General features: G+C 37.9%; 1 protein-coding gene across 1 annotated transcript in view; it reads left to right on the top strand.

Moving 5' to 3' along the window:
• slc38a5b (solute carrier family 38 member 5b) overlaps positions 1-23,289 on the top strand; it is a 33,393-nt gene extending 10,104 nt beyond the window's left edge. Inside the window, exons 2-16 of the mRNA XM_062998955.1 lie at positions 5,619-5,762; positions 7,509-7,581; positions 7,665-7,780; positions 10,307-10,380; positions 14,206-14,298; positions 16,173-16,254; positions 16,355-16,437; positions 16,808-16,866; positions 17,682-17,798; positions 18,064-18,143; positions 19,917-20,017; positions 21,287-21,411; positions 21,528-21,672; positions 22,871-22,974; positions 23,062-23,289. Coding sequence (XP_062855025.1) covers positions 5,704-5,762; positions 7,509-7,581; positions 7,665-7,780; positions 10,307-10,380; positions 14,206-14,298; positions 16,173-16,254; positions 16,355-16,437; positions 16,808-16,866; positions 17,682-17,798; positions 18,064-18,143; positions 19,917-20,017; positions 21,287-21,411; positions 21,528-21,672; positions 22,871-22,974; positions 23,062-23,166 — 1,416 coding nt within the window. The 5' untranslated portion in view covers positions 5,619-5,703 and the 3' untranslated portion in view covers positions 23,167-23,289. The remainder of the gene's footprint in view (positions 1-5,618; positions 5,763-7,508; positions 7,582-7,664; positions 7,781-10,306; positions 10,381-14,205; positions 14,299-16,172; positions 16,255-16,354; positions 16,438-16,807; positions 16,867-17,681; positions 17,799-18,063; positions 18,144-19,916; positions 20,018-21,286; positions 21,412-21,527; positions 21,673-22,870; positions 22,975-23,061) is intronic.
• The last annotated feature ends 3,884 nt before the right edge of the window (positions 23,290-27,173 follow it).

Below are 27,173 nucleotides of genomic sequence, written 5' to 3'. Positions count from 1 at the left end.
TATGAGAGAATTGTACCCAAAACACCAAATTTAACAGCCCTGCTCCCCATTTACACCTGGGACCTTGACACATGACACCAGGGAGGGACAACGACACATTTGGGCACAATTTGGACATGTTCACTGTGGGGTGTACTCACTTATGTTGCCAGCTATTTAGACATTAATGGCTGTGTGTTGAGTTATTTTCAGAAGACAGTAAATCTACACTGCTATACAAGCTGTACACTGACTACTCTAAGTTATATCCAAGTTTCATGTCTATAGTGTTGTCCCATGAAAAGATATAATGAAATATTTGCAGAAATGTGAGGGGTATACTCACTTTTGTGATACACTGTACATACAGAAAGAGAAAGAGAGAGAGGGTTATTTACATTAAGTTATCAATTTTAGTGCTAGTATTTGCATAACAATGTGGTAATAGTTAGTAATAGTCAGTAATTTAGAAGGTAGCAGTTCATTCTCTTCAGATTGGTGTTGCTAAGGTGTATTTTTTGTAAGACAGAGAGCATGAACACACACATTGTGTGTATGAAAATAAGTTCATGTGAATTGGCACATATGGATACTATAACACTGAAACAAATCTTATCATATGTACAGCACATCAGTCTAGTTTGCAGAGATCCTAGAGGACTGTGGGAGAGGGCTGTGTGCAGCTGCCAGGCTCGTCTGGCCACCTTCCAAACTTTGGGTTTCCTGAGCCACGTAGCCAACTCGGGTGTAGTGTGTCTGAGTATGAATTTCATATAAAACAGCAGTGTGCTCTGTTAAGTGTGCTCACTGCTTTTTCCAGCACATAGAGTAAGCAGCTTACAATGCTTTATAGTTAGGACCAGAAACTAAAAAACACTAGTAGCCCATGCTGAATACAGCGAGCTGCATAAAGTGTGTCACATGTAACTCTAAAATTAGCTCTGTAATACTGTGTGTTTGAACATAAAATATAAAAATACAGTCAGCTGTAGCCTTTATTTGTACTAAAATGTTTTTTTTTACTATACTATAACTGAAGAATAGAAAATAATCAAATATTTGTTTAGAAACGAATATCTCAGAACAGAAACTGACTTTTAGTCGATATCATTGTCTCCCTTGCATTTAGTGCAACCTCCCTTTACCAACATTTGAACCCTGAGTATAATGCTTGATTAGACCAGAGAATACAGAGCAAAGAATCTGAGAGCACTTCTTAAAACAAAACCTCTTCCGATTGTTTAGGCTCATGGGTTCTCCACTGCAGACCCACTAGAAGATTTTGGACCCAGGTGCAGTGGCAGAACAAAATCAGAACAAAAGAGTACCCAACCCAGGTGGCGCAGCAGGATATTCCGCTAGCACACCAGCACAGAGATTCTGAACTCCTCGATTCGAAACTTGGCGTTGCCACCGGTCGGCTGGGCGCCATCTAGCGGGCATAATTGGCAATGCCTGCATCAGACCCCAATTGGCTACCGTGTCTGCTAGGGCTGGGTGACCGGACTATGTGGGTGGGGTCTTCTAATGCTGTGCAAGGGCCCTGATTAGCAGATAGTGGCATCTGTGCAGAGTGCATGGGTGAAAAAGAAAAGGTCCGCTAAGGACTGAGGAGGCGTGAGCAGGAAATATACCTTCCTCGAATGCAATCAGGGATCCCCAGCAGCGGAACACAAATTGACTACGCTAAATCAGGAGAAACATGGGAGAAAATGCATAAATAAATAGAAAGAAAAGAGTAGCCAAAAGTAAAAGTAATATTAGCCACTCTGGTTAGTGGTCAGAAACATTTACATTTTTGCCATTTAGCTGATGCTTTTATCCAAAGCGACTTACAGTACTGTGACAGTATATTATCTAAGGGCCTTGCTCAAGGGCCCAACAGTAGGAACCTGACAGTGGTGGGGCCTGAACCAGCGACCTTTTGATTACTAGACCAGTAATCAACCCTAACCGCTAGACAACAACTGCCCCTAAAGAGAAACAAAAAAGAGATCAGAATTCATTTACCAAGAGGCAGAATTTGATGTCACAATGTAGAGCACATGTGTCAAACTCAAGGCCCGCGGGCCAAATCCGGCCCGCCACGTCAGTTTACGTGGCCCGCTAGAGCTTAAAAGACGTGATTGTCTTAAAATACACTGTAAAATCGTACATGCATGCCGATTTTATGACCCACAAAGTGACCACACTCCGCCACTAGATGACAGTGTTTCCACATCAGTGTTTAACTGAGGCGGTTTTCCAACAAGTGATGTTGAGAAATATTTACAAATAATCAAACGTCTCTTGTGTTATGAGGCCGTGTCTGTGGTAAAGGCGTACAATATAAATGTACAGGTAGATATACATTATAAATATACAATATAAATTTGGCATTTTGACACCAAACACACAATTCAGCCTCCTAAAAAACAACAAATTGTCCAAGATTTAAAAGACAGACTGCAATCACAGCAGAATGCGTTACAATCTGCCCTTTGAGGGCCACATAATGCAGATGTAAACCTCTATGAAAATGAGTTTGACACCCCGATGTATAGTATCAGAGCCAACTGCTCTACAGCATGAGCTTTCCAGCAATCCAGGATAAAAATAAAACAAGTCAAGTGTTGCAGCTCAATATGTGACCAAACAAATGCAATCAAGAACTGTGATTAAGAAGCATTAATTGCTGCAATGCTTTCAGTTTTAAATTTAGAGATATTTCTAAACCACAATATACCTCACTGGCTGTGTCAAGCACAATGCAAGAGCCCAACACTGAGCTAAACTCAGAGTCAGTTTATAAAGTGTTAAGTTCAGCTGCACTGCATTAGCACTGGTAAGTGCTAGACGCCGTGGGGCATGTAGTTCATCTGGAACTACTGCTTGTTGTCATGCACTCCTTTCTGTTTGTAAAGTAGGGTGTCACAGGCAAATACCTTACATTACAACTGAAAAGGTTTTTAACAGGATTGCAAGGGCAAATCCTTGACTGTGTGGTCATCAAATCATTTTTCAACATGTCCGGGTGAATGGTGCAAAGTCAACGACTTCGCACTTAACTGCCTAAATACAAATAGATCATCGTGGACTTCAGGAGAACAAAGAAACCGGATCACCTCCTCCTCCACATTTCTGGAGAAGTAGTAAAGAGTGGGGAGTGTGAAGTTCATTGGAGTCCACATAACTGATCACTTAACATGGTCTTTAAACCCCTGATACCTAAGCATGACTGTATTTCCTAAGGAGTTTAAAACAGGCTCAACCCCTTCAAAAAGTCCCGGTGAATTTCTATCACAACACAGTATTCCAGCTGCAGTCTCATAGAGAATCTGCATTGTGTGGTCAGAGCAGCAAAACAGATCATTTGGACTAAACTCCCTAATGCCATCTGATTAGAACATAACACTGGCAGCATTTGCTAAGATGCAACACACCCTAGAAACTACCTGTTTGACCTGTTACCGTCTTGCAAGCAGTAGAGGACTACCTGCGCACACACAAACAGCCTGAGAAACAGCTTCTTCTTGAGAGCTGTGGCCCCATCACTCCTCACTGACTGATTACTCCACCCCTTATAGATTGTCATCTTTGCACAGTCTCGTCTCTAATTCATAAACTATATTGCAGTTACTGTTATCCATCATAGACTGTTATCTGGTACTTTATGCACAGTCACTTCACACACATAACTGCAATTTATTTGAAATTTATTAATTTATTTTATTAAAATGGCTATTCATTCTGTAGTTTTAGTTTCTCTCTAAGAGTACTGTTTCTTCCTATGCAAATATCTCATAATGTACAATACTGCTCTTTTATTTATTTTTGGGGAGTGTCACACTAAATGTTGTTGTATAGATACAATGACAATAAAGGTTCTAGTATACTAGTATACAATATACAAGATGTACACTACGGACATCCAAACACTGTATCCATATCCATAAATAACTTCCATGCAAATGGATATAACAGCTTCCACTCATTTTAAAGACTTTCCAATGGATTTTGAAACATGGCTGTGGTAAGAACACCACAAGATTTCCTGTGTGTCACACTGAATGTCATTGTATAGATATAATGACAATAAAGGTTTTTCTTCCTCCTCTTCTTCTTTTTGTGTAGATACAGATTTAAAAATGTCCTTACCTTCCTAAAGGGTGACCCAGGCACAATTATTATTATGCCATGCCATTTATGTCAAGATGCCAAATATCCTAACAAGAATCCCAAAGACTTTAAAGAAAACATCACAGACCCTTCACTAACAACAGATTTTTGGTATTTTCTGTACAAGCATCCCTTATTTTAAACCAAATCCACCTTGTTTTTAATGTATTTTACACTTTGGTTACATTCATGACAGGAACGGTAGTTACTCATTACACAAGATTCATCAGTTCACAAATTTATATTAAACACAGTCATGGGCAATTTAGTATCTCCAATTCACCTCACTTGCATGTCTTTGGACTGTGGGAGGAAACCGGAGCACCCGGAGGAAACCCACGCGGACACAGGGAGAACATGTAAACTCCACACAGAAAGGACCCGGACTTCCCCACCTGGGGATTGAACCCAGGACCTTCTTGCTGTGAGGCAACAGTGCTACCCACTTAGCCACCGTGCCGCCCCCACCTGCTCATAGAACCCACTACAGCCCCCACTTGCTCATAGAACCCACTACAGCCCCCGACTGCTCATAGAACCCACTACAGCCCCCGACTGCTCATAGAATCCACTACAGCCCCCACTTGCTCATAGAACCCACTACAGCCCCCACTTGCTTATAGAATCCACTACAGCCCCCACTTGCTCATAGAACCCACTACAGCCCCCACTTGCTCATAGAACCCACTACAGCCCCCACTTGCTCATAGAATCCACTACAGCCCCTGACTGCTCATAGAATCCACTACAGCCCCCACTTGCTCATAGAATCCACTACAGCCCCCACTTGCTCATAAAACCCACTACAGCCCCCACTTGCTCATAGAACCCACTACAGCCCCTGACTGCTCATAGAACAGTTGCTATCCTAAAATGCTATAACCATCTGCACATTTCCAACCACGTTCTTTAAAGAAATGTTTGCTTTTCTAACCGTTTTCCACTTTTTCCAGGCAGATAAACACTGAATTTGTTTGCTCAGGTAAACTTAGAAAGTTAAATTTAACTTTAAACAAGAGCATGATTCAGTTATATTTTTCATTCATTTACATTATTAATCTAGAGGTTTTTGTGTTATTGTATTAAAACGGATTTACTACAATCAGTAAATATAAAAATAGTTTTAGTGTAAGGTTGCTGATTTATTACAGCTACTGCTGTTTCTAGTGTTGTTAAGAACGGTGCTGAAACACAGCTTTAAGAAATGTTAAATGAGATACTGGAAAAAGCATAACCAAAAAGCATGAGGTCTAACTAACCAATCAATCATTGTAGAGTAAAAAACGCATGGATCACATTTTCCACCTTGACTGTCTCCACATCTACAACACATACTATTTATTTTACACAACTTTAAAGGGAACCAAAATGTAATTAAAAAATTAAAACAATGGAACATAAAAAACTATAATAAACATGAAGTTAATGTGACATCATAATGCGCAGAAAAGTAATTTTTAATGTTTTGTGTGTATTTCTAGATCAACATTAAAGAGAGCTGTAACACCAACCTTAACTGGACTTATTCTAACATAAAAAAAAAAAAAAAAAAAGAGACAAACAGAAATGGAACTTCAGAAACTATCAAATGGACACCATCAGGACTTTCAGCCTCTGGAAGATGGGTATGTTTTCTTTTCGGCTGATGCAGCATGCTGGTACTTAAAATACACTCACATTATTCCATCAGTAGTATACAATATACTGTATAAGATATACACTATATGGCCAAAAGTATGCAGACATTCAAGTACTCTATCCATCCATAAATACCTTCCATGCATCTGGCTATATCAGCTTCAACTCATTTGAAAGACTTTCCAATAGAATTTGAAACACGGCTTTGGTAATCTGCTTCCACTGAGTAGTAGAGTATTGAGCTTCATTATGCATGCTAGGTGCTTCAGCACTTGGTGATCCTGTTTTATGAACTATTTTGGCCCTCCATTTCACATCTGAGCTGTTGTTGCTCCTAGATGTTTTCACTTTACAATAGCTACACGTGCAGTTAAGAAGCTAAGCTTAATGAAGTAGAAATATACCAAAGCAAGGATTTGAAAAAGTACCATTTTTGACAATACTGCATAATACGTTAATATGCTTTTCAGTATAAACTAGTATTCTGCCATAGATGATTATTGTATAATTACTGTTATATTATTTAACAATGGGTTAAGCTTAAATAAGACAGAAAACACTAATTAAAGGTGGAGACCTGAATTTTTGGCCATGCCTTGTATGTTCAGTTTGGCTTGTAACATACAATATTATAAAATACAATGTTATAAAATACAGTTATAAAATAGATATAATACTTTAGATACTAGTTACAGACTGTACTATATTTACCTATACACAAGTGAACAAGCACAGTACTATAAATTAGGGGACTTTAAAATTCAGTTCAGATGTATAGTGGTACCTTGAAACTCAACGTCAGTTGGTTCTGGGACTGGTGTTGAGTTTTAAAGGTGTTGAGTTTCAAGGTTTTTTTCCCATAAGAATGTATGGGAAACCTGTTAATGCGTTCCATGGTCCCGTGAACTTGCATATATGTTTTAGGCTTATGTAAAATAATGTTTTTGACACTTAAAAACTGAAAATATAATACCACAAATAAAATATAAAAACACTGAAATAAAAAGCTGATTCTCACAATGTCTCAGCACCCCGAGCTGTAACACAAGTTTAAAAGTGAAACAGTGGAAAACTGGAAAATCCAGATAAACACAAATGCATGTCACCACACGGTGTTACCACACCGCTCAAGCTAAGCGCTGAACAAAGCGATTGTTAATTGTTAATTTGATATTAAATAAATATATTTTTAAACAACAAATTGAACACGTTGAGTTTAAGGGAAATGTTGAGTTTAAGGGTACAAATTTCTCGACGAAGGGAGCTGAGTTTTAAAGATTTTGAGTTTAGGGGACGTTGAGTTACAAGATACCACTATATTTGCATATCGCATAACACTTTTTACAATTGTCATTGTCTCAAAGCAGCTTTATAGATTCTGGGACCCAAACCCCTAATAAGCAAGCTGAGGGCAACAGTGGCAAGAAAAAACTCCTTGAATATTACAAGAAAAAAACCTTGACAGAAACCAGACCTAACAGAGAGTTAAGAGTTAAGAGCCTAGAGTACATTTGGAAGAAACATTTACAATACATTTAGCTAATGCACTGGGGCAAAACTAAAATTGATTCACATTTTAATTCAGTTCATTTGATTTGCATCGGCATGATGTGTAACTTGCAAGCTTAAACCTCTCATACCTGTTAGCAACATGAGCCGCACAGCTCAATTCAGAAACATTACAAAAACAGTTGCTAATGATTTTTGTTTATTTAACCTTTACAATTGTGCAGATTGTCACCAGAACAAGAGGAATTTTTACCCCATAAAAATGGAAATGGGAAGAAAACATCTCAGTTTACAGATGTAAGTTCAAAGTTTCAGTATAGTACTATACATTTATTGTTGTATATTTCGAAGTATAAATTCACATTTTGTTTCTCTGGCAGTTTGAAGGGAAGACCTCGTTTGGCATGTCTGTGTTTAATCTCAGCAATGCCATCATGGGCAGTGGAATTTTAGGACTGTCATATGCCATGTCCAACACGGGGATCGTACTTTTCCTGTGAGTATTTCACACCACATAGTCATTTCACTTCTTGCTGCTACACAGTTTCACACAATGCTACTGTTCACTATTACCAGGCTAAGTGAAGTCAGAACACACATTCCTATCATGTGTGTTTAGCTACACATGCTTCTAAAGTGGTTATAGGAAGTCGCATTAAGTTGTGTGCAAAATATATATAGTAATTATTAATATATTAAATTAATTATGACTGCTATATACAATGATCTAAATGCATATTTTATATTAAATATAATTTTTACATTTTGAAATAATATGTTATATGCGATTATTCACTACTTTGGACCCAGAATGCAGACAAAACTGAAATCTCCCCAGTGTGTTAGTGTTGTGTTACTTTGATTATAAATGTTTATCGCCAGGGTGAAGAAATGACAGCCTGAATCCCCTTGCTCACATTTAAAATTAATTTTGATATTCAGTTTAATCTCAGAAGATCTTAAAAAGGGTTTCTTTTTGCTATCTCTAGCATATTCAATAGCATACCAGCTCAGTTAATAAGACTCAGCACAGCGTTGTTATGAACTCACGCTATAGTGCTGAGTCCAAGTGGTTCGAATGCTCATAGATGAACACGGTGTTCCATGGGAAATCTATTTATTTTGACCCACGTGTGCCACTTGGTGCTTTCTAATACCCGCAGAGGTGGTGAAAGTTTCTCACCCTGTTACGCTAAATGTATTCCTGTTTTTTTAATAAATAAAAACATGAAATTTGCATGTCTCAAAGGCATCACTTGTGATACATATTGCAATAGGCAGAGCTTAAAAATCGATCAAATGTCACTTTCATGATACTTTACAAATATTTGTTTGACCCATGTATGTTATTTCAGGATTTAAATTTTAGTCATTTCTCAGTTTTAATAACAGTGAAATAGCCTCAAAGCAAAATGTTACCAGCACCATGCTTGACAGAGGGTGTAACCTTTTTCAGGTTTGAATACTTTTCCTTAACTTCTGGTCATTGGGACCACATAGCTTAAGATCTGCATGCTTTAAGAACAAAACTTTTCTCTAGAACATCAAGTCACCAAATACTATTGGAAAATGATGCATCTGGCAACCTTACAGAATATATTTTTTTTTAATTAGCATAAAAATATGAGATTCTGAAGATAACGTAGCAGGATAATGTATGGTTTGCCATTTTAGGGACTTGCTGTTAGACTGAGCATTGTAGGATAGAAAGATGTAAATAAACTCATTCAGGTTTAGTGTTGCAAATAGCAGATGCATAAATGGATTTTCTGGGCAATCCCTGTTGGATTATGGACATTACCTGTGAGGAAGTGCAAATTCGTGCAAAGGTTGCCATGAAAACCCATTTGCTAATCATTCTATTTTTTTTTCTATTTATTTATGCATTATCTCCATTGTCTTCCACTGCTGAGGATCCCTGAGTGCGTTTTTTTAATTATTATTTTTTTTATTTTATTTTATTTTTTTTATTATATAAATTTAGCACGTCCAATTTTTCATCCCATCTATCATCCTCTCATTAGTGCAGATTCCTGCTCCTGGTTGGGGCTGACGAGGCCGTTCCACGCCTCCTCCGAAACGTGCACAGCCAATCGACCGTCTTATCACCCACACTTGACGAGTGTAGCGTGGCAGAGTACTGTGCACGGAGGATCACACACTCCGCCACACCCCCTCCCGTCTCCATACAGGCGCCACCAACCAGCCAGCGCGACCGCCCCGTTCCTGAGAGAGCATCCCCCCCCGGGTCTCAAGTCCCGCCCCCCACCCGGACAACAGTCCAATCGTTGTCCATAGCCGCCCAGCCTCGACCGTGAAGGCAGAGCTGGATTCGAAACGACGCTCCTTCGAAATCCAGCTCTGGTTGCAGCGCATGTCTTTTACCGCTGCGCCACCTGAGCGGCCCCTGAGTGCGTTTGAGGAGGGTATATTGCTGCTCATGTGCCCTCCAACGTGTGCGCAGTCCTAGCAGACCCCCTCCGTACACCCGTGCTTCTGCACATGCACCTGTGCCTGCTAACCAGGGTCCTTGCACAGTGTTTAAAGACCACTCCCACTTGGTCCTGTCATTTTCCCACCCAGCAGACACGTGGCCAGTTTTCTGAGTCAGCTGCGGGCACTGCCAACTGTGCATGCTAGATGGCGCTCTGCCAACTGGTAGCAGAGCCAAGATTCAAACCGGGGTGTTCAAAATCTCGGCGCTGAGTTATTCTAAATTTTAAAGTGACATAGGGTAAGGAATTATTGGATGTTTTAATTTTGGTCTAATTAGGTTTAATTAAAAGTCCCCAACACAATTCAGACTAGTGTAAATCATTTAATAAATATATACAACTTTGTCTGGGCTGCTATACAAAAAAACTTTTAAATGTTGAGTAAAATAATGATTAACAGCTTAATTTGTGTCCCTGCTCATGAAACAGACAATGCAAACCCAAATCATGTCTTATTATGTTTCCATACACATGCGTTTTGCTATGATTCTCTGAGACTATTTATTTCATTTATTATTTTTCTGCAGGACCTTGTTGATATTCATTGCTATTCTTTCATCTTACTCCATCCATCTTCTCCTGAAATCTGCTGGTGTTGTGGGTAAGACAAGCCTACAGTCATATGTTATATTATTTAAAATACATCATAACTAGGATTTGTACGCCTAGTTAAAAACCAGAATGACAAATACAAATGACATGACTTCTTACTATCACTCGTAGTACTCGAGTCACATGGTCTGACCTGTAAACACACTTCATCCCGCCTTCATTAGCTTTATTTAGAGCAGTGTGCTTCACAGAACTTGGAGAAACATATTAACTGTCATTACTATACCAGGCTCTGTGACATTTAATGACACTGCAATTTTAAAATGTCGCCTATCCTGTATGCCAGGTAATGCTAATAAACTATGTCGGCGGTGTGACAAGTAGATATTAGTTGGATTTCAATCTCTGACTCTTAATGTATGCAGTTTATTTAAAAGCAGTCAAACGATTTACATAAGTGTTCTAAATAAATATGAACATTTTGATACAAGCTGTGTTCCAATGTACAGTATATACAAATTCTGAACTATAATCACATTATATTACTACCAACATTGCTAATTCTTTTCTGCACTACATGTAGTACATACTGTAGTATTAAACAGCCTTGTGTTAGCAGAACGGCAAGCTAAATGCTAAGAAACTAGCTTGCATTTATCACAGGTTGATTGGTTGGTTTAATTAATTACTTGCCAAACTGGCTAAAAGACACAAAGTTTCACTTTATAAAACATACTGTAGGCAACATAACAGATATTTATGGTAAAATATCATGCCCCTACAACAGGGGTGGGCAAACCTTTTGGCTCAAGGGCCACACTGGGTTTTAAAATTTGACAGACGGGCCGGGCCAGTAGCAGATGGGAGGTGAACTAATATCAATTATCAATCAAAGAATGAAATGTCTGTGTGTATAGACGATAGACATGACTTTAACAAAGGTCGGTATTGTTTGGAGTGCGCAAACTAGTGGAATCAACTGAAATGCAGGGTATTGAAGAAAAAAGGTGAAACAAAAGCAGTCTCTAAAGTAGGGCTGTGTGATATGACTAAAAAACTCATATCTCGATATGCTTTTGAGAAGTGGTGATATACGATGCGATTCAATATAATGTAAACTTAAAGTACAATGTCAGGCCACTGCCCGTATTTTAGCTTATATTGTTTATAAGTTATCTTAAAAACACAAAATACTGTAGTTCTGATACATTCTGACAGAATTACAGTGTTTATATTTTGTATTATTACAAGGCTGTATTTGTATTCATATTGACAATATTTATATTAAACCAGCAGAACAAATGAACTGATTCATTAAGTTGCTTGAGCAAGACACCGTAATGAAATAGAGTGAGCAAAACTCGTTGACTCAGTGATTCAGTTTGCAAGCCCTACTCTAAAGGATAATTTTGTAAATTCTCAACGGGCCGGATCAAACAGCCTAGGGTATGTGGCTCGCTGGCCGTAGTTTGCCCACCACTGCCCTAGAATGTTTCTTCTTCAAATTGCGTTCTTCTCCACTTGCATTTAAAAATTTTTGGAATACAAAATGTGGCCTTTCTGCCACAATAACATATTAAACCTAAACAAGTCTTTAAAAGTTTATGCGATATTTTAATAAAAATACAGTGGACCCTTGAGTTATGAACGGTTTACCATACGGACATTTTGGGTTAGGAACAATCTTTTTCAACTAAACGTATGAACAAATTTCGGATTACGAACAGAAATTCATGAAACACGTGACGTCACGAACAAGTTGACTCCAACCGTCTCTCTCTCTCTCTATATATATATACAGTGTATCACAAAAGTGAGTACACCCCTCACATTTCTGCAAATATTTCATTATATCTTTTCATGGGACAACACTATAGACATGAAACTTGGATATAACTTAGAGTAGTCAGTGTACAACTTGTATAGCAGTGTAGATTTACTGTCTTCTGAAAATAACTCAACACACAGCCATTAATGTCTAAATGGCTGGCAACATAAGTGAATACACCCCACAGTGAACATGTCCAAATTGTGCCCAAAGTGTCAATATTTTGTGTGACCACCATTATTATCCAGCACTGCCTTAACCCTCCTGGGCATGGAATTCACCAGAGCTGCACAGGTTGCTACTGGAATCCTCTTCCACTCCTCTATGATGACATCATGGAGCTGGTGGATGTTAGACACCTTGAACTCCTCCACCTTCCACTTGAGGATGCACCACAGGTGCTCAATTGGGTTTAGTCCATCACCTTTACCTTCAGCTTCCTCAGCAAGGCAGTTGTCATCTTGGAGGTTGTGTTTGGGGTCGTTATCCTGTTGGAAAACTGCCATGAGGCCAAGTTTTCGAAGGGAGGGGATCATGCTCTGTTTCAGAATGTCACAGTACATGTTGGAATTCATGTTTCCCTCAATGAACTGCAGCTCCCCAGTGCCAGCAACACTCATGCAGCCCAAGACCATGATGCTACCACCACCATGCTTGACTGTAGGCAAGATACAGTTGTCTTGGTACTTCTCACCAGGGCGCCGCCACACATGCTGGACACCATCTGAGCCAAACAAGTTTATCTTGGTCTCGTCAGACCACAGGGCATTCCAGTAATCCATGTTCTTGGACTGCTTGTCTTCAGCAAACTGTTTGCGGGCTTTCTTGTGCGTCAGCTTCCTTCTGGGATGACGACCATGCAGACCGAGTTGATGCAGTGTGCGGCGTATGGTCTGAGCACTGACAGGCTGACCTCCCACGTCTTCAACTTCTGCAGCAATGCTGGCAGCACTCATGTGTCTATTTTTTAAAGCCAACCTCTGGATATGACGCCGAACACGTGGACTCAACTTCTTTGGTCGACCCTGGCGAAGCCTGTTCCGAGTGGAACCTGTCCTGGAAAACCGCTGTATGACCTTGGCCACCATGCTGTAGCTCAGTTTCAAGGTGTTAGCAATCTTCTTATAGCCCAGGCCATCTTTGTGGAGAGCAACGATTCTATTTCTCACATCCTCAGAGAGTTCTTTGCCATGAGGTGCCATGTTGAATATCCAGTGGCCAGTATGAGAGAATTGTACCCAAAACACCAAATTTAACAGCCCTGCTCCCCATTTACACCTGGGACCTTGACACATGACACCAGGGAGGGACAACGACACATTTGGGCACAATTTGGACATGTTCACTGTGGGGTGTACTCACTTATGTTGCCAGCCATTTAGACATTAATGGCTGTGTGTTGAGTTATTTTCAGAAGACAGTAAATCTACACTGCTATACAAGTTGTACACTGACTACTCTAAGTGATATCCAAGTTTTATTTCTATAGTGTTGTCCCATGAAAAGATATAATGAAATATTTGCAGAAATGTGAGGGGTGTACTCACTTTTGTGATACACTGTATATATACAGTGAGCAAACATTCAGACAGCGGATGGTGTTTTTCCGGTGTTTTCTTTATATTTTGTAAACTTCAATATTAAAACGTCAGCAAAGAAGGTGCAGTGGTGAGAAAATGAAAAATATCACTATTTGTTGTGTTGTATAATTACTCCTGCCAGTAGCTGTCACTGTGTATCAGGCAGAGGGGACAGTGAGTGAGAGAGAAGAAGGAATTCGTCAGTTATGTACAGTACTACTGTACATAAAAAGACCATTTAAGACATTAGAAAGGTTAGGTAAGGGGGTGGTTTGGGAGGTCTGGCACGGATTACTTCTATTTACATTATTTCTTATGGGAAAACAGGTTAAACTAACGAACATTTTGACTTAAGAACAGCCCTTCGGAACCAATTAAATTCGTAAGTCAAGGGTCTACTGTACTTGTCATAGTATAAAATATCATCTGATCCTATTGTACATGGTTTGATTTGCTCTGTGCACAGGTATTCGTGCTTATGAACAACTTGGCAAGAGAGCGTTTGGTCACCCAGGAAAAATTCTGGCTGCTGTTGTCATAACAATGCACAACATCGGAGGTAAGTTAGTGACATACATACTTATTTATCCCCTCATTGTTACAGTTGAACGGCACTACTTTCCGGACCAACTGCATCTTTATTTTATTTATTTGCTTAGTCATCTTATATTGCATAGAGGGGTAAACTTAGTGATTTTAGTCAAAGAAGTTTTGGGGTTTGTAAATTTCTCTTTATATTGGTGAAAGTAGCAATGAAATACATGTTTAAAGATTAAACACAGGTCTCTGTAGCAATTCCAGGCTGTGTAAACATAAGGAAATAGCCACAGCTGACAGGAAAAAATCAACCAATTAGCACAATGAGGATTTCTACATTCCTGAGATGGTTGGCTGCACAGATGGGTCAGCTTTCTCCAATGCTGTCTGTCTTGTGTCGCTCATAGCAGACTAGCCCCTGATAATGCAATCTACGTCATAATGTTGTCAATCCAGTGGTTGTCCTGTCCAAGAATTATAGAACTACAGCACATGTACTGACCAGTGACAAATCAACATAAATTAACACTGCCTTCTGTGTTTTTACTTGTTACTTTTCTTCTAACCCAACCTAAAATCAGTTGTTGTATCTACGTATGTATTCATGTCAAAATCTTCTATCTAACAAATGCTGAGTAGGCATGCATCAGTTCTTGCATAGAAGTGTTACATAACATCTGCGCATTGTAACCAATTTTCCTGGCAGAAGAGTGATAGCATTTCTAAGAACTGCCCGCTAAAATAAGAACACTATTTACATTTATCTAGACAAGGTCATGCCAAGTAATTTTGTTTTATGACTTTTAGATTGTTTTTAGCTTTAGACCATGAAAGACTAAGGCATATTCTTACAGTGTATATACTGTACATGATCTACAGTACAAACCCACTTATGAAGACACATGTAAGAAATGCATGTCATGACAGTCCTGGAATTTTAGTGATTTTAATTGTACAATTGCCTAAATGATTTGAACAGTTAATGCTTTTTATTCAAAAAATTCTGGGCAAAACCTATATAAACAGGTACTTATCTGGGAAATTCAGAGCCCATACACATTTAATAGCAAATAAAACTCACTCACTCACTTTCTTAAACGCTTATCCAATCAGAGTCGCCTCACATTCTTGCTGTGAGGCGACAGTGCTACCCACCAAGCCACCGTGACGCCCCACAAATAAAACCTTTTAGAAAATAATAATTGAATAGCTGAAGTCGCTGTTTCTATATATTTTGACCAAGTAGATTTTTGAAATAAATAAGAATAAATTCCAATGATTCAAGTTCAGGATAAAGACTTCCTGCAGAAATAATTTAAATCTAAATACCACTATAAAGTACAAGCATACATACACTTTCAACTTCAGCTTTTAATAAATCACAGTTACAACACTTTAAAATCTAAGTGCACTTATACAAAGCCCTAAAATGTATATACTAGGTTTATATGGTAAAATTTATAGGTACTCTGGTTTTCTTCCTTCCACCTTAAAAGAACAGTGGTGAACTGGCTGCACAAAACTTGCTCTGAGTATAAGTCAGAAAGCAGATGTAAATTGTACATTGTCCTACATGGAATTGGTACAGGGTGTTTTCGGTTATTGTCATAGGATCCACTGGAACCCTGGATGAAGTGGTTAGTAAAAATAAAAAAGAGCAATATAAACAAACAGATGCTTCTTATGGTGCTTAGAGAACACAACAGTCTATTGTGCTAGCCCACCAGCACTGAGATCCTGTTCAATAATCCTATGACAATAGTCCTATAGTTAAGACAATTTACCTTATTTAATGGCCCAACACATGACCAGTGGTTGAATAAAAACAAATAAAATCCCAAAGTTTATGTTTATTTTGCCGTATATATCTCTCACTCTGTATTCTTCCTTTCACAGCAATGTCTAGCTACCTCTTCATTGTGAAATATGAGCTACCGTTGGTCATTCAAACCTTTTTGGGCCTTCATCATGGCAGTGGGTAAGAGTGCACGCACAGTGTTAAGAACATCCTTTTGTATCCCTTGTTTAATGTTTACACTGCTAACAACAGTTTCTTTTAATATCTGATCAAAATCCAGACAGTGGTACTTCAATGGCAACTATCTGATCATCATTGTGTCCATCTTTATTATTCTCCCTCTGGCCCTGATGAGACAACTCGGTAAGTTTGTTTATTCAGTTACATTCATTCATTTATTGTCTGTTTACCACTGCTTTGTCCTATTCAGGGTTGTGGTTGGTACAATTCACCAAGTGAAAGGCAGGAAGCACCCTAGACAGGCCGCCAGTCCATCACAGGACATCTCCTTGGGTATGATGAGGTGGTGTAAACTTAGCAAGACAAGAGTTACTATCAGTTTTAAGTACTTAAGTACTGAGAACTCAATGAAAAAAGGGACAGCATTGCATTGTACTGTTTTCAGAAGTATAATCAATAAACAAGCAAAAAATCATTGTGTATACCTTGATGCAGGACATCCCTTTAACTAAATTATGTTAGATTCATGTTGAGTGTGCTATGTGTGTTTTAGGGTACTTGGGTTACACCAGTGGCTTCTCTTTGACATGTATGGTTTTCTTCCTTATCTCGGTAAGTATGGAATAGTAATACAACTTTTTTGGAAAATGTAAACAGCATTTACATTCAACAAATCAAGGACATAGTCATGAACTGAACATGGGGGGAGGGGGGTCCTACTGGGTTGAGAAAAGGGGTTCCCTGCCATTCTAAAACATTCCTGCCATGATGGGAACACTGATGAATCCTAACATTATGCAACACTAATAAGTGGAATCTGTTTATTCATAATTTTTATATTATTGGGGGACATTTTAGGCATATCTGAATATTGGGGGGTCATGTCCCCCCAAATATATATTGTGATTACGTTCTACTGTTATCGTATCGTAAAATCTTAATGCATCAACAGCTAAGATGAAAAGTGATTTCGAAATGGATCTCAAAGTGCTAGATCATGAATACCATAAAATCACATTTAGTTAAACATTTCACACTGGGATTCCAAACTGTCTACAAAATCTTAAAACTGTCTACAAACTGTCTACAAAATCTGTCTACAAAAGCAACCTAAGCATAATTTGTTGCAAGCTCTGAAGGATTTTTAAGCTGCTGCACCAGGCACACACGTTAAATTACATTGGTGTTAAGCACACTCATGCTGGACCATTAAGTATTGAAATATGGTTATTTCCATTCGTATATCATATAGCTCAGGATTCACACTGATCTATCTATCTATCTATCTATCTATCTATCTATCTATCTATCTATCTATCTATCTATCTATCTATCTATCTATCTATCTATCTAATCTAGGCCACTCGTTATTAATTCTCTCACTCTTCATTCTTTTATTAATCTTTTGATGTATTGATTTGCTGTAGGTCATTTATAAGAAGTTTAACATCCCCTGTCCTCTGGAGGATTTCAACAATCACACCACAGTCAATGCTTCAATAGAAGGACAATGTGAGGCCAAATACTTCACTATCAACCAGCAGGTCAGTGGATATGAACATTGTCTTCTCATCTGTCACAGCAAAAATGTAACCGAGTCAAAGCTATTTATAGTGTTTTAAGAAAAGGTGATCCAGCATGGCAATGGTTCAGATCATCCAGGGTGAATTTATGTAACCATGTCAGTAGTGGCTTCATTAATAAACCAAAGTAGAAGCAATTCACAGCTTTCAGAAATGTTTAATTTGATCTTTTAGTTGTATTCTTTAATATCAAATCTAAACTTGTTATTCTCTGTTTGGCTTGCAGACGGCATATACAGTTCCCATTTTGGCTTTTGCGTTTGTGTGCCACCCAGAGGTGCTGCCGATATACACAGAGCTCCACAAGTATGTTCAAGACACAATGTACTCCCTACACAAGTCATATCCATAATTAAAATACGCAGTTTGAGCAAATAGACTAAATATTATACAATGTATGTGCATTGATTTTAGAGTTTTTTTTTTTTAAGTTTATGAACTACTTTGCAATGCCCAGCTTTTTGAATACTACTGTACTTACTTATATACTGTTATCCATGTCATAATAAAAGACAAACACATTTAGCCTACAATCATAAAAGCATGATACATAAAGAGCTATTATAGTAAAAACTGATTGCACAATTAGTGATACATCAAATGTCTTGGGGTAAAAATACATAAATACTCTTCTACTGTTGTAAAATGTTTGATCTGAAGCTACATAAAAACCCACATACAGCAGTTTAAGTGGGTTGTACCAGATGACATTGGTAGCTTAGTGGTTCAAGTCCCACTGTGGTCAAGTTGCCACCATTGGGCCCCTAAGCATTTAACCCTCAACTGCTCAAATTGTATTTAGTCATAACTGTAAGTCACATTGTATAAAAGCATCTGCTGAATGCTGAAAATGTAATGTAAGTTCAATATGTATTCATATACTTTTCACAGCTTAAACTACAGTATAAATGATAAGTCAGTGTGTTTAAAAAAATCACATTAACACAATATAGATGCTGCAATTTTAACACATTAGAGCTCAAATGACACAATTTCATTTTTTGTATGTGATTTATATGTTTCCTTCCAGGATACATTCTATTTAGTGTACATATTTAAAACTGCTTTAAAACAATTAAAAAACACGAATTTAGTCTAATTACCCTTTTCAAGCTTCAATTAAAAATCACTACTTAAACCTAAACAAGTCATGTGTTCATAAACACACATTTAAAGGCTCTTTGAATACAAACATCGTATTGGCAGTAAATGGTAAGAAAGCAGTGAGCCTGGCCAGCGGTCAATAAAATGTAAGAAGACAATTTACAGTAGTAATAATATTTACTACAACAGCAATAATAATAATAATAACAAACACAATAATAATAGAAATAATATTAATTACAACAACAACAATACAAATAATAATTTCAACAACAATAACAGTAATAATAACAATACTTACAATAGTCATAGAAGGTGTTGACAGAAATTTCCCAAAAACACTTATATACTGATTGCGTATAATTTATATATATATATAATTAAATTAATAAATAGTATTTTATAAGTTTATTAACTATCATATTGAAGCTTATATAGGTTTTTAGATTTGTCTATTAATTTGTGGAAATTTTTTTTACTCCTTTTTGGACAACATGTATCCTATGATATAAACATTATAGTTAAAATTATCAAAACGCCAGCATGAAATTAGTTATTTTTCTAAATGATTGTATATATATTTTTTACTCCATATAAAAACAATATTTTCATAATATGAGTCCTATACAAATCCTGTAAACTAATAAAAATATCAATACTTAACAACAAATCCGTAGTCTTGTCCATGCATGTTTCCATCTTGTTTTTGAGAGGGCTGATGACTTGATCTCAGAGTCATGATCTGAGTACTTGAACTAGTTCACTGTTCAAACTTTGACACTAAAATTATTCACATCCGCTATTTGCTACTCCCCAGAGCCTGACAAAAGTTTGGATATCCCAGGACACATAAATCATTTTGTGACTTAAACAGTTATTAGTGCAGTTATTTGTTTGTTTGTTCTCAGATTTTCTCACATTTTGCAATAAATGAAAAATAGATCTTATTAATATTTGTTCTTTGTTTTTTAAAAGTGCCACTAAGCGACGCATGCAGGCCATCGCCAATGTTTCAATCCTGGGCATGTTTGTGATGTACCTCCTGACTGCAATCTTTGGATACCTCACTTTTTATGGTAAAATTTATTATCTTTCTAGTCTTGTGGGGACAGTCATTTCTGTCAATTATGTAATGTCTGGAGAAACTTGTAAGGAATTTTGGATTGAAAAACGTAGATCCTGAAGATAGAATGCCTTTATTTGTCATGTATACATATACATATGTACAGTACAACAAGATTCTTTCATCGTATATCCCAGCTTGGAATCCGAAGTCAGAGCGCAGGGTCAGCCATTGTGCGGCGGCCCTGGAGCAGAGAGGGTTGAGGGCCTTGCTCAAGGGCCCAACAGTGGCGGCATGGCAGAGCTGGGATTTGAAAACTCAACCTTTCAGTTGACAGCCCAAAGCTGTACCACTAGGCTACCACCGTCCCCCAATTTTCCAACTTTAAGATGGAACTTAAAGTAACAAAGGAAGCTGAAGCAGGCTGTGTCCCAAATTACACATTAATGTACTAAAAAATTAACATTTTGAGCACTTTAAATGGTATAGTTCTATACCATGTTGTTTGCGCCTGCATGGTGGAGGGGTCTATTATGCAAACCTAAGACTTCTGAGGTATGAGTTTGAATCTCAGCGGTACTGTTGGCCTGCTGGGTGTCTACACAGACATGATTGGCTATGTTTGACTGGGATGATGACTGAAACCCTGCGTTGGATTTAACACATTTACAGAACTACTTTTTACAAGCCAGCTAAAACGTGGTGGCAGCTGACCCATGTTAAGAATCATATCCTTCTGCATTACCATTTTTGGCCAGCAGAGGGGGCACAGAGGCGCACAAGATTGATGTGTCAGTCTCTCTAGATTGACAATCACCTGTGCCTTGTGAGCGTTAATTTGCTCCAGGTGGAAGTTTTTCTAAATATCACGGTTTCTCTCTCTCAGTCTTGCCAGCTCCTTTGTTGGCACTCTTGCTTTTCTTTGAAGCTGTGAAACTTGGCTGCTCAGTCTGGTCCAGTCATTCTTTAGCTTTCTGGGAACTTGGTCATTGGCCATGATGTTTTGGGCTTAAGTATGGAACCCTCTGGGAGTATGGATTGCTCCAGAGGTGACGTGACATCCCTTTTTCAAAGTGGACACCTTTTTTTTTTGTTAGGGGCTTCATTCTCGCAGGACTGTTGATTCACATGTATTCGATTGAATCATGCATTTGATTCAATAGCCACATTACACCAGTTAAATTCTTATATGCTTTAAAGTAGTTTTCTCAACTATGACTTGTTTGCAGTTTACTTCATACAAATTTGAAAGTAATTATTTCACTCTATTTAATACAAACAGCGAATACAGAGTCAGAGCTGCTGCACACCTACAGCAAAGTGGACCCAATGGACATCCTGATCCTGTGTGTACGACTGGCCGTGCTGGTGGCTGTGACACTGACTGTCCCTGTTGTGCTCTTTCCGGTAAGAACACTTACTTTAGTTGATATTTCTTCAGTTATGTTTTTTGTGATATTTAAAAATGGTTGCGGATAAATGGATAGATGATATGAATGAATATGAGTATTATTTTCATTTAGATTCGTCGAGCTCTGCTACAGCTGCTGTTTCCTGAGAAGCCTTTCCACTGGGCTCGTCACATATCTATCGCCGTCTGCCTCCTGTTTGCTGTCAATCTGCTTGTCATCTTTGTTCCCAACATTCGAGACATCTTTGGCATCATCGGTGGGTACAACAGATGAATGAAAAAGTTACAGTTATTGGGCAGTATTTAGAGGTGGTGATTAGTACAATAAAAAGTCAGTGAGATAAAATGATCCGTAGAAATCTGAAAATCATTTGCACACGGGTATAAGTAGTACTTTAAAACAAGTACTTACCTTTAAGCTTAAAATGCTTAACAATTAAAATATTAAAAAATATGAAGTAAAATGTGCTAGCCCACCAGTGCTGAGATGTAATTAGCTGTGTGTCTGTAAGGGGTGGGACAACGGCTGAACAGGGTTTCATCATAACTGCAGCAATTACTGATCGATGACGCCCGCACAGTAAGATGGGGGATGATCTGTGCGTGACTCTCCGAGTGCGATACAGATCCCCGTATGAAGCCGCCTCATGCAGGTGAAAAGAAGCGGTCGGTACTACACTCGTGTCGGAGGGGGCATGCGACGTTGTGGCTCTCTGCAGCAGTGGAGGTGAAATGTGATCTGGTAATTGGATACGACTAGACTGGGAGAAAATTGTGGGAAAATGCATAAACAGAAAATACAAAAAATCAATACAAAATTTTATGTGGAAACTATTTGTATTAAGTCTATATTAAATAGACTAATTCATCAAACTGATGAATCTTGTGTAACCAGTAACTGCCTGTCCTGTCATTAATGTAACCAAAGTGTGTAAAACATGATGTTAAAATCCTAATAAATAAATATAATATTTAATATTCAAGACCACTCAGGTGGCGCAGTGGTAAAATACGCTAGCACACAAGAGCTGGGATTTCGATTACATTGTATCGAATCTCAGCTCTGCCATCTGGCTGGGTGGCTATATGAACAACGTCTGGCTGTTGTTTATCCAGGGAAAGGAGACGGATAGGGAGCTCATAACTGATGCAATTACAACCTCTGCTGGCTGATTGATGGTGTCTGCACAGAAAGAGGAATAATGTTGATCAGGGTATGGCTCTCCATGCACAGGGCTGATCAGCATATGAACTCGCCTAATGCAGGTGAAAAGATGCAGTCGGCTACTGCTCATGTGTCAGGGGGCGTGTGTCAGTTCGCTCTCCTCAGTCGGGGTCAGCACCGGTATAGAATAAGCTAAAAATTTAGAGAAAAAGGGAGAAAATGCATTAAAATATATACTGTATATATTTAGCTGTTAAATAGTCCAATCATGTTTTATTAATCATCTACAGGGGCAACCTCTGCTCCAAGCTTGATCTTCATCCTTCCGGGTCTCTTCTATATCCGCATTGTTCCAAATGAGCAAGAGCCACTTAACTCGAGAACAAAAATCCAGGTAAGCAACAAACCACCTATTTAAATCTTTAATAAAATACAATACATGTTAGAATAATGCCCTTAAACCCTTATTTTCCTTGTTTAGGCGATCTGCTTCACAGCTGTGGGTTTCATCTTCATGACCATGAGCTTAACATTTATAGCACTGGACTGGATCACCGGAGAGAATCACGGTGGAGGGGGACACTAAATCCCAGCCATGAAATCCAAGGGGTTCAATATGCCTGCTCAGCAGAACACAACAGAGCTGTCTTCTCCTGTCTAACATGGTTTGGAATCTGAGAGAACAGCAAAAAATAAAAAATTAAAATCATTGATAGGCTGGCCCTGTCCCATTGCTAGTCTCTTCCCACTCTGACTGAGGGTAGGGTCAGTATCCCACCATATTTTCAATTAATATGAAGGAAGGATGGTTTGTGGTGGAGGACGAGGGTCAAACATGCCCTCTTGTGGCAGTTACTCACATGTAAGGTCCTACGTGTGCAGTCATGCTTTGACAGCTCGTAGATACAAAAGACAGTTAGTTTTCTGATGAATATCCTTTCAGATCATACAAATTATACAAGTTGTTTAGGGACAGAAGGAAAAATATTCAAAAGAAGCAGCTGGGTAGGTCTATTTTATCCCCTTCATGGAAAAAAAGAGTTTTGTCCTGCTATTTAAAACCTATCTAACTATTATTTATCTGGTTCAGTCATGCCATCAATACAACAATGGTTTGCCAAGGAAAAACATCAGATTATATATATTTTTAAATTACAGTTCCGTTCCAGATTCAGTTCCAGAATACTACACTGCTAGTCTGTTATAAGATTTCACATGGTTTGGTGGAGACCTGGAGGACCTGCAATTACTCCATATTCCAAAAGCTAAACACGTGTTAAGCTTTAAAGCCACAATGAGTATTTTATAACAATTTCTATTTGCACAAAATGTAATTAAATACAGTTAAAATATTTAAGTGCCAAAAACAGACACTGTATTTTTGCAATTAAAAAAATAAATCTTTATACACAGCCAAAGACCTTTCATCGTGGCTTTAAAACTGGCTTCAGGATTTATTAGTTGTTCATTCAGACTTACACTTCATTAATATGAAAAGCTTCGCAGGTACGATGGACTGTAATTTCTCTTGGTGAAATCAAAACTGGTGCTAAACTGATACTTCAGGTAAATGAATGTCTGGAACGTGTACATTCTGTTACAACATGTTTATTCGTGAGCTCACGGCTTTTTCAAGCAGCCCACAAATATGCTGTAAAATATTCATAATGAATGAGCTATGCTTAGTGTTGTCAGGCTCATTACATGCGATTAAATCTTGTGTATCTAACAACATTTCCGCAGTGGCCTTTCATAATATATTACTGTATGTCTGAGCCAGAGTTACCACCCAAATCAATTACCAATTCGATTTCCAAAGTTTTCAGTGGGAAAAGAACAACATTAGAAATTTTCATACTATTTTTGTATCTTTTATTTGTTACTTGTGCATCTACGTCTGTATGGCAGAACAATATGAAATTACGCTGTGAACGAATTCTTATCTGTTAAATAAGATTTCAGGAGCAGTCTAAAGACCAAGTATATCACAAACAAGAGACGCTCAATAAATGCTTGTTAAGAAGATACACAACTCAATAAACAGTGATAAAAGGTACAAATGCAAACTAACCGCTCCCCCATTATTATTATTATTATTATTATTATTTTTTTTAACCTTTCCTGGTTTTAATAACTTCTTGGGCACTTCAGATGTCAGCCAGAGTAAACACTGTGCTAACATCTCTTACCTTCAGTGACAAACTGGAAAATATATGAATTAATTCTGAAATGTTGTCAAATATGGGTATACAAGCTGGTCCAATGTTGTATTTGTGATTAAATGGGAACTGATTGTCTGATTTTAAAGTATAATAGCTTTTTAATGTGTGTTTTGACTCGCAAGATGGAATTCTGATAAGGTTCATTGTTAGTGATCTCACAACATTGATTGAACTTATTCGATTCTGGTATTGGCATCAAATAACCTCAAATAACTTTTTGTTTTTACATTAAATTTTCAATTCCCACTGGGTTTTATATGCATCATAACTGTCAAATACATGTGTCTAGTTATGAAATTAAAATCATAATTTGTTATGCTAGAATCACTTAAACTAGGCACTTTCAAGGCTTTAGTCATGATTTACCAAAGCCCATAACTGCTTTATAAATTAAATGACAAAAACAAACACCTCTTAAATATTTGTTAACTATTTAGAATCTTTTCTTAACCACAAAGAAGTAACAAAAACACATCTTAATGTAAGCATCGATTTTTCCATTACACACTCTGAGGTGGAAAGCTGGAAGCTCACAGTCGGAAAATCCCTCAGTTTCCAGTTCCTGAGTCCAGTGTAAGATAAGAGCTTATTTTTATTCATTAACAACATAGTTACACATACACTGGCATCTCTGGCATGGTCACTAGTGCCTAGCTGTACCTACCATGTCAAAATATGTCAATCTGGCAGTTCATAATACCTGTCACAGTCATGCAGCTGGTAGAGTGATTGCCTCACAGCAACAGGGGCCCTGGAGAACTGTGTTTAATCCTCACCTCCAGTAACGATCTGTGTGGAGCATGTTAACATTCTCCCTTTTTGTTGTCAGCGTTTCCTATTAAGACTCTGCTTACTTTTTACTTCCCAAAACATGCAGATGATGGATTTGCTGCTTTAAAGCGAATGTATAAGTCAGTGTGTAAGTGATGAATTGGCCTCTCCATGTTGTATTTCCGCTTTGCCGCTAGTGTTTCTGAGTGGTGCTGGACCCACTACAACCCTGATCAGAATAAAGAACAAAAAAATTTAATCTTGATCATTTAAAAACTCTAGTTTAAACATGCAGACTAGCCAGTTTGGTGTTTGTACAAATCAGATGCTTGTTAAATTGTAAATGTCACTCATAAAACTGCTCACCTTTATTTCTTTTCATCTGTTAAATAAGTATTTATGTATGTTAAGTCCTTTTTTCTTCTCTTTTTTTAAAGTTTAGCCCAAAAATGAAAGCAGGTGCAGATTTACATTGTGCTATGATCATGCACTGCTAAGTATCCATGCATGTAACAGTTAATAATGTTCTTTTAACAGCTTTACCTCTTTTCAGTCAGCTTTAAAAGATGACAAAGTTTTGTAAAGCGATGCTTGTAAATTTACAGTGATACCATCAAACAAAATGCTTTGTAACTGATGACTTAGTTTCAGCTTTTTGTTTACTGAAATGGCTCTTGACTTTGTCATGTGGTTGTACTTGGTTTCAATAAACTTGTTTCACTGTGTGATTGTTATTGAAGTTGTTCTTTAAAAAAAAAACTCAGACAAGGCAATCTGTCTGGGAAGTGCATGTACCAGCTTGAACCATGTGAACACAGCCTATATTTTTTGGTAAACATTTACTACTTTATTAGGAAAATAGATAGGTCATCCATCCATCCATCCATCCTTTTTTACCAGGGTAGCACTGGGTCTGATTTATTGGGCTAATAGCAGGAAACACCCAGGGATACACATTCACACACACACTTACACATAGGGCATTTTTGGTGGCTGCAATTGGCTTGTCTTTGGACTTGTGGGAGGAAACAAGAGCACTCAGAGAAAACCCACACTGACAGCACTACACACTATCCCACTGTGTCACCAGTATTAATATTTCTCTTTAAAAAAAATTACTTTCTTTAAAGAATTGTGTAACTTTCTTTTTAAAACAGTACAACTTATTTGTCCAATGTACCAACCACATATTAGCCACAAACCACAATAAACTTTCTGAAATTATTTGCTCCTTACTAAAAACATTAAATTAAACTCCAATTTAACAATGTAAAACATATGATAATTTACATAATTTATACACATGGACAAATGTTTTCAAGATTTTTAACATTCACAGTTACAGCATTTTATTTTTTTTATTGTGTTTATGCATTTTCTTCCCTTTTTCTCCCTTTTAGCACATCCAATTGCCTGATTGTGTCATCAGTATGCATCTTGTCACCTACACTTTGACGAGTGCAATGCGGATCAGCACTCTGTACGGAGAGACACACCCTGACAGCACTCTTTTCCCATCTCTGTGCAGGTGCCATCAATCAGCCCGCAGAGGTCGTAATTGCATTAGTTAAGAAAGAGTCCCTATCCGGCTTTTAATATC

This window comes from Trichomycterus rosablanca, chromosome 7 (assembly GCF_030014385.1).
Source record: "Trichomycterus rosablanca isolate fTriRos1 chromosome 7, fTriRos1.hap1, whole genome shotgun sequence".
NCBI classification, from domain to species: domain Eukaryota; kingdom Metazoa; phylum Chordata; class Actinopteri; order Siluriformes; family Trichomycteridae; genus Trichomycterus; species Trichomycterus rosablanca.
This window is presented reverse-complemented; position numbering and strand designations above follow the sequence as displayed.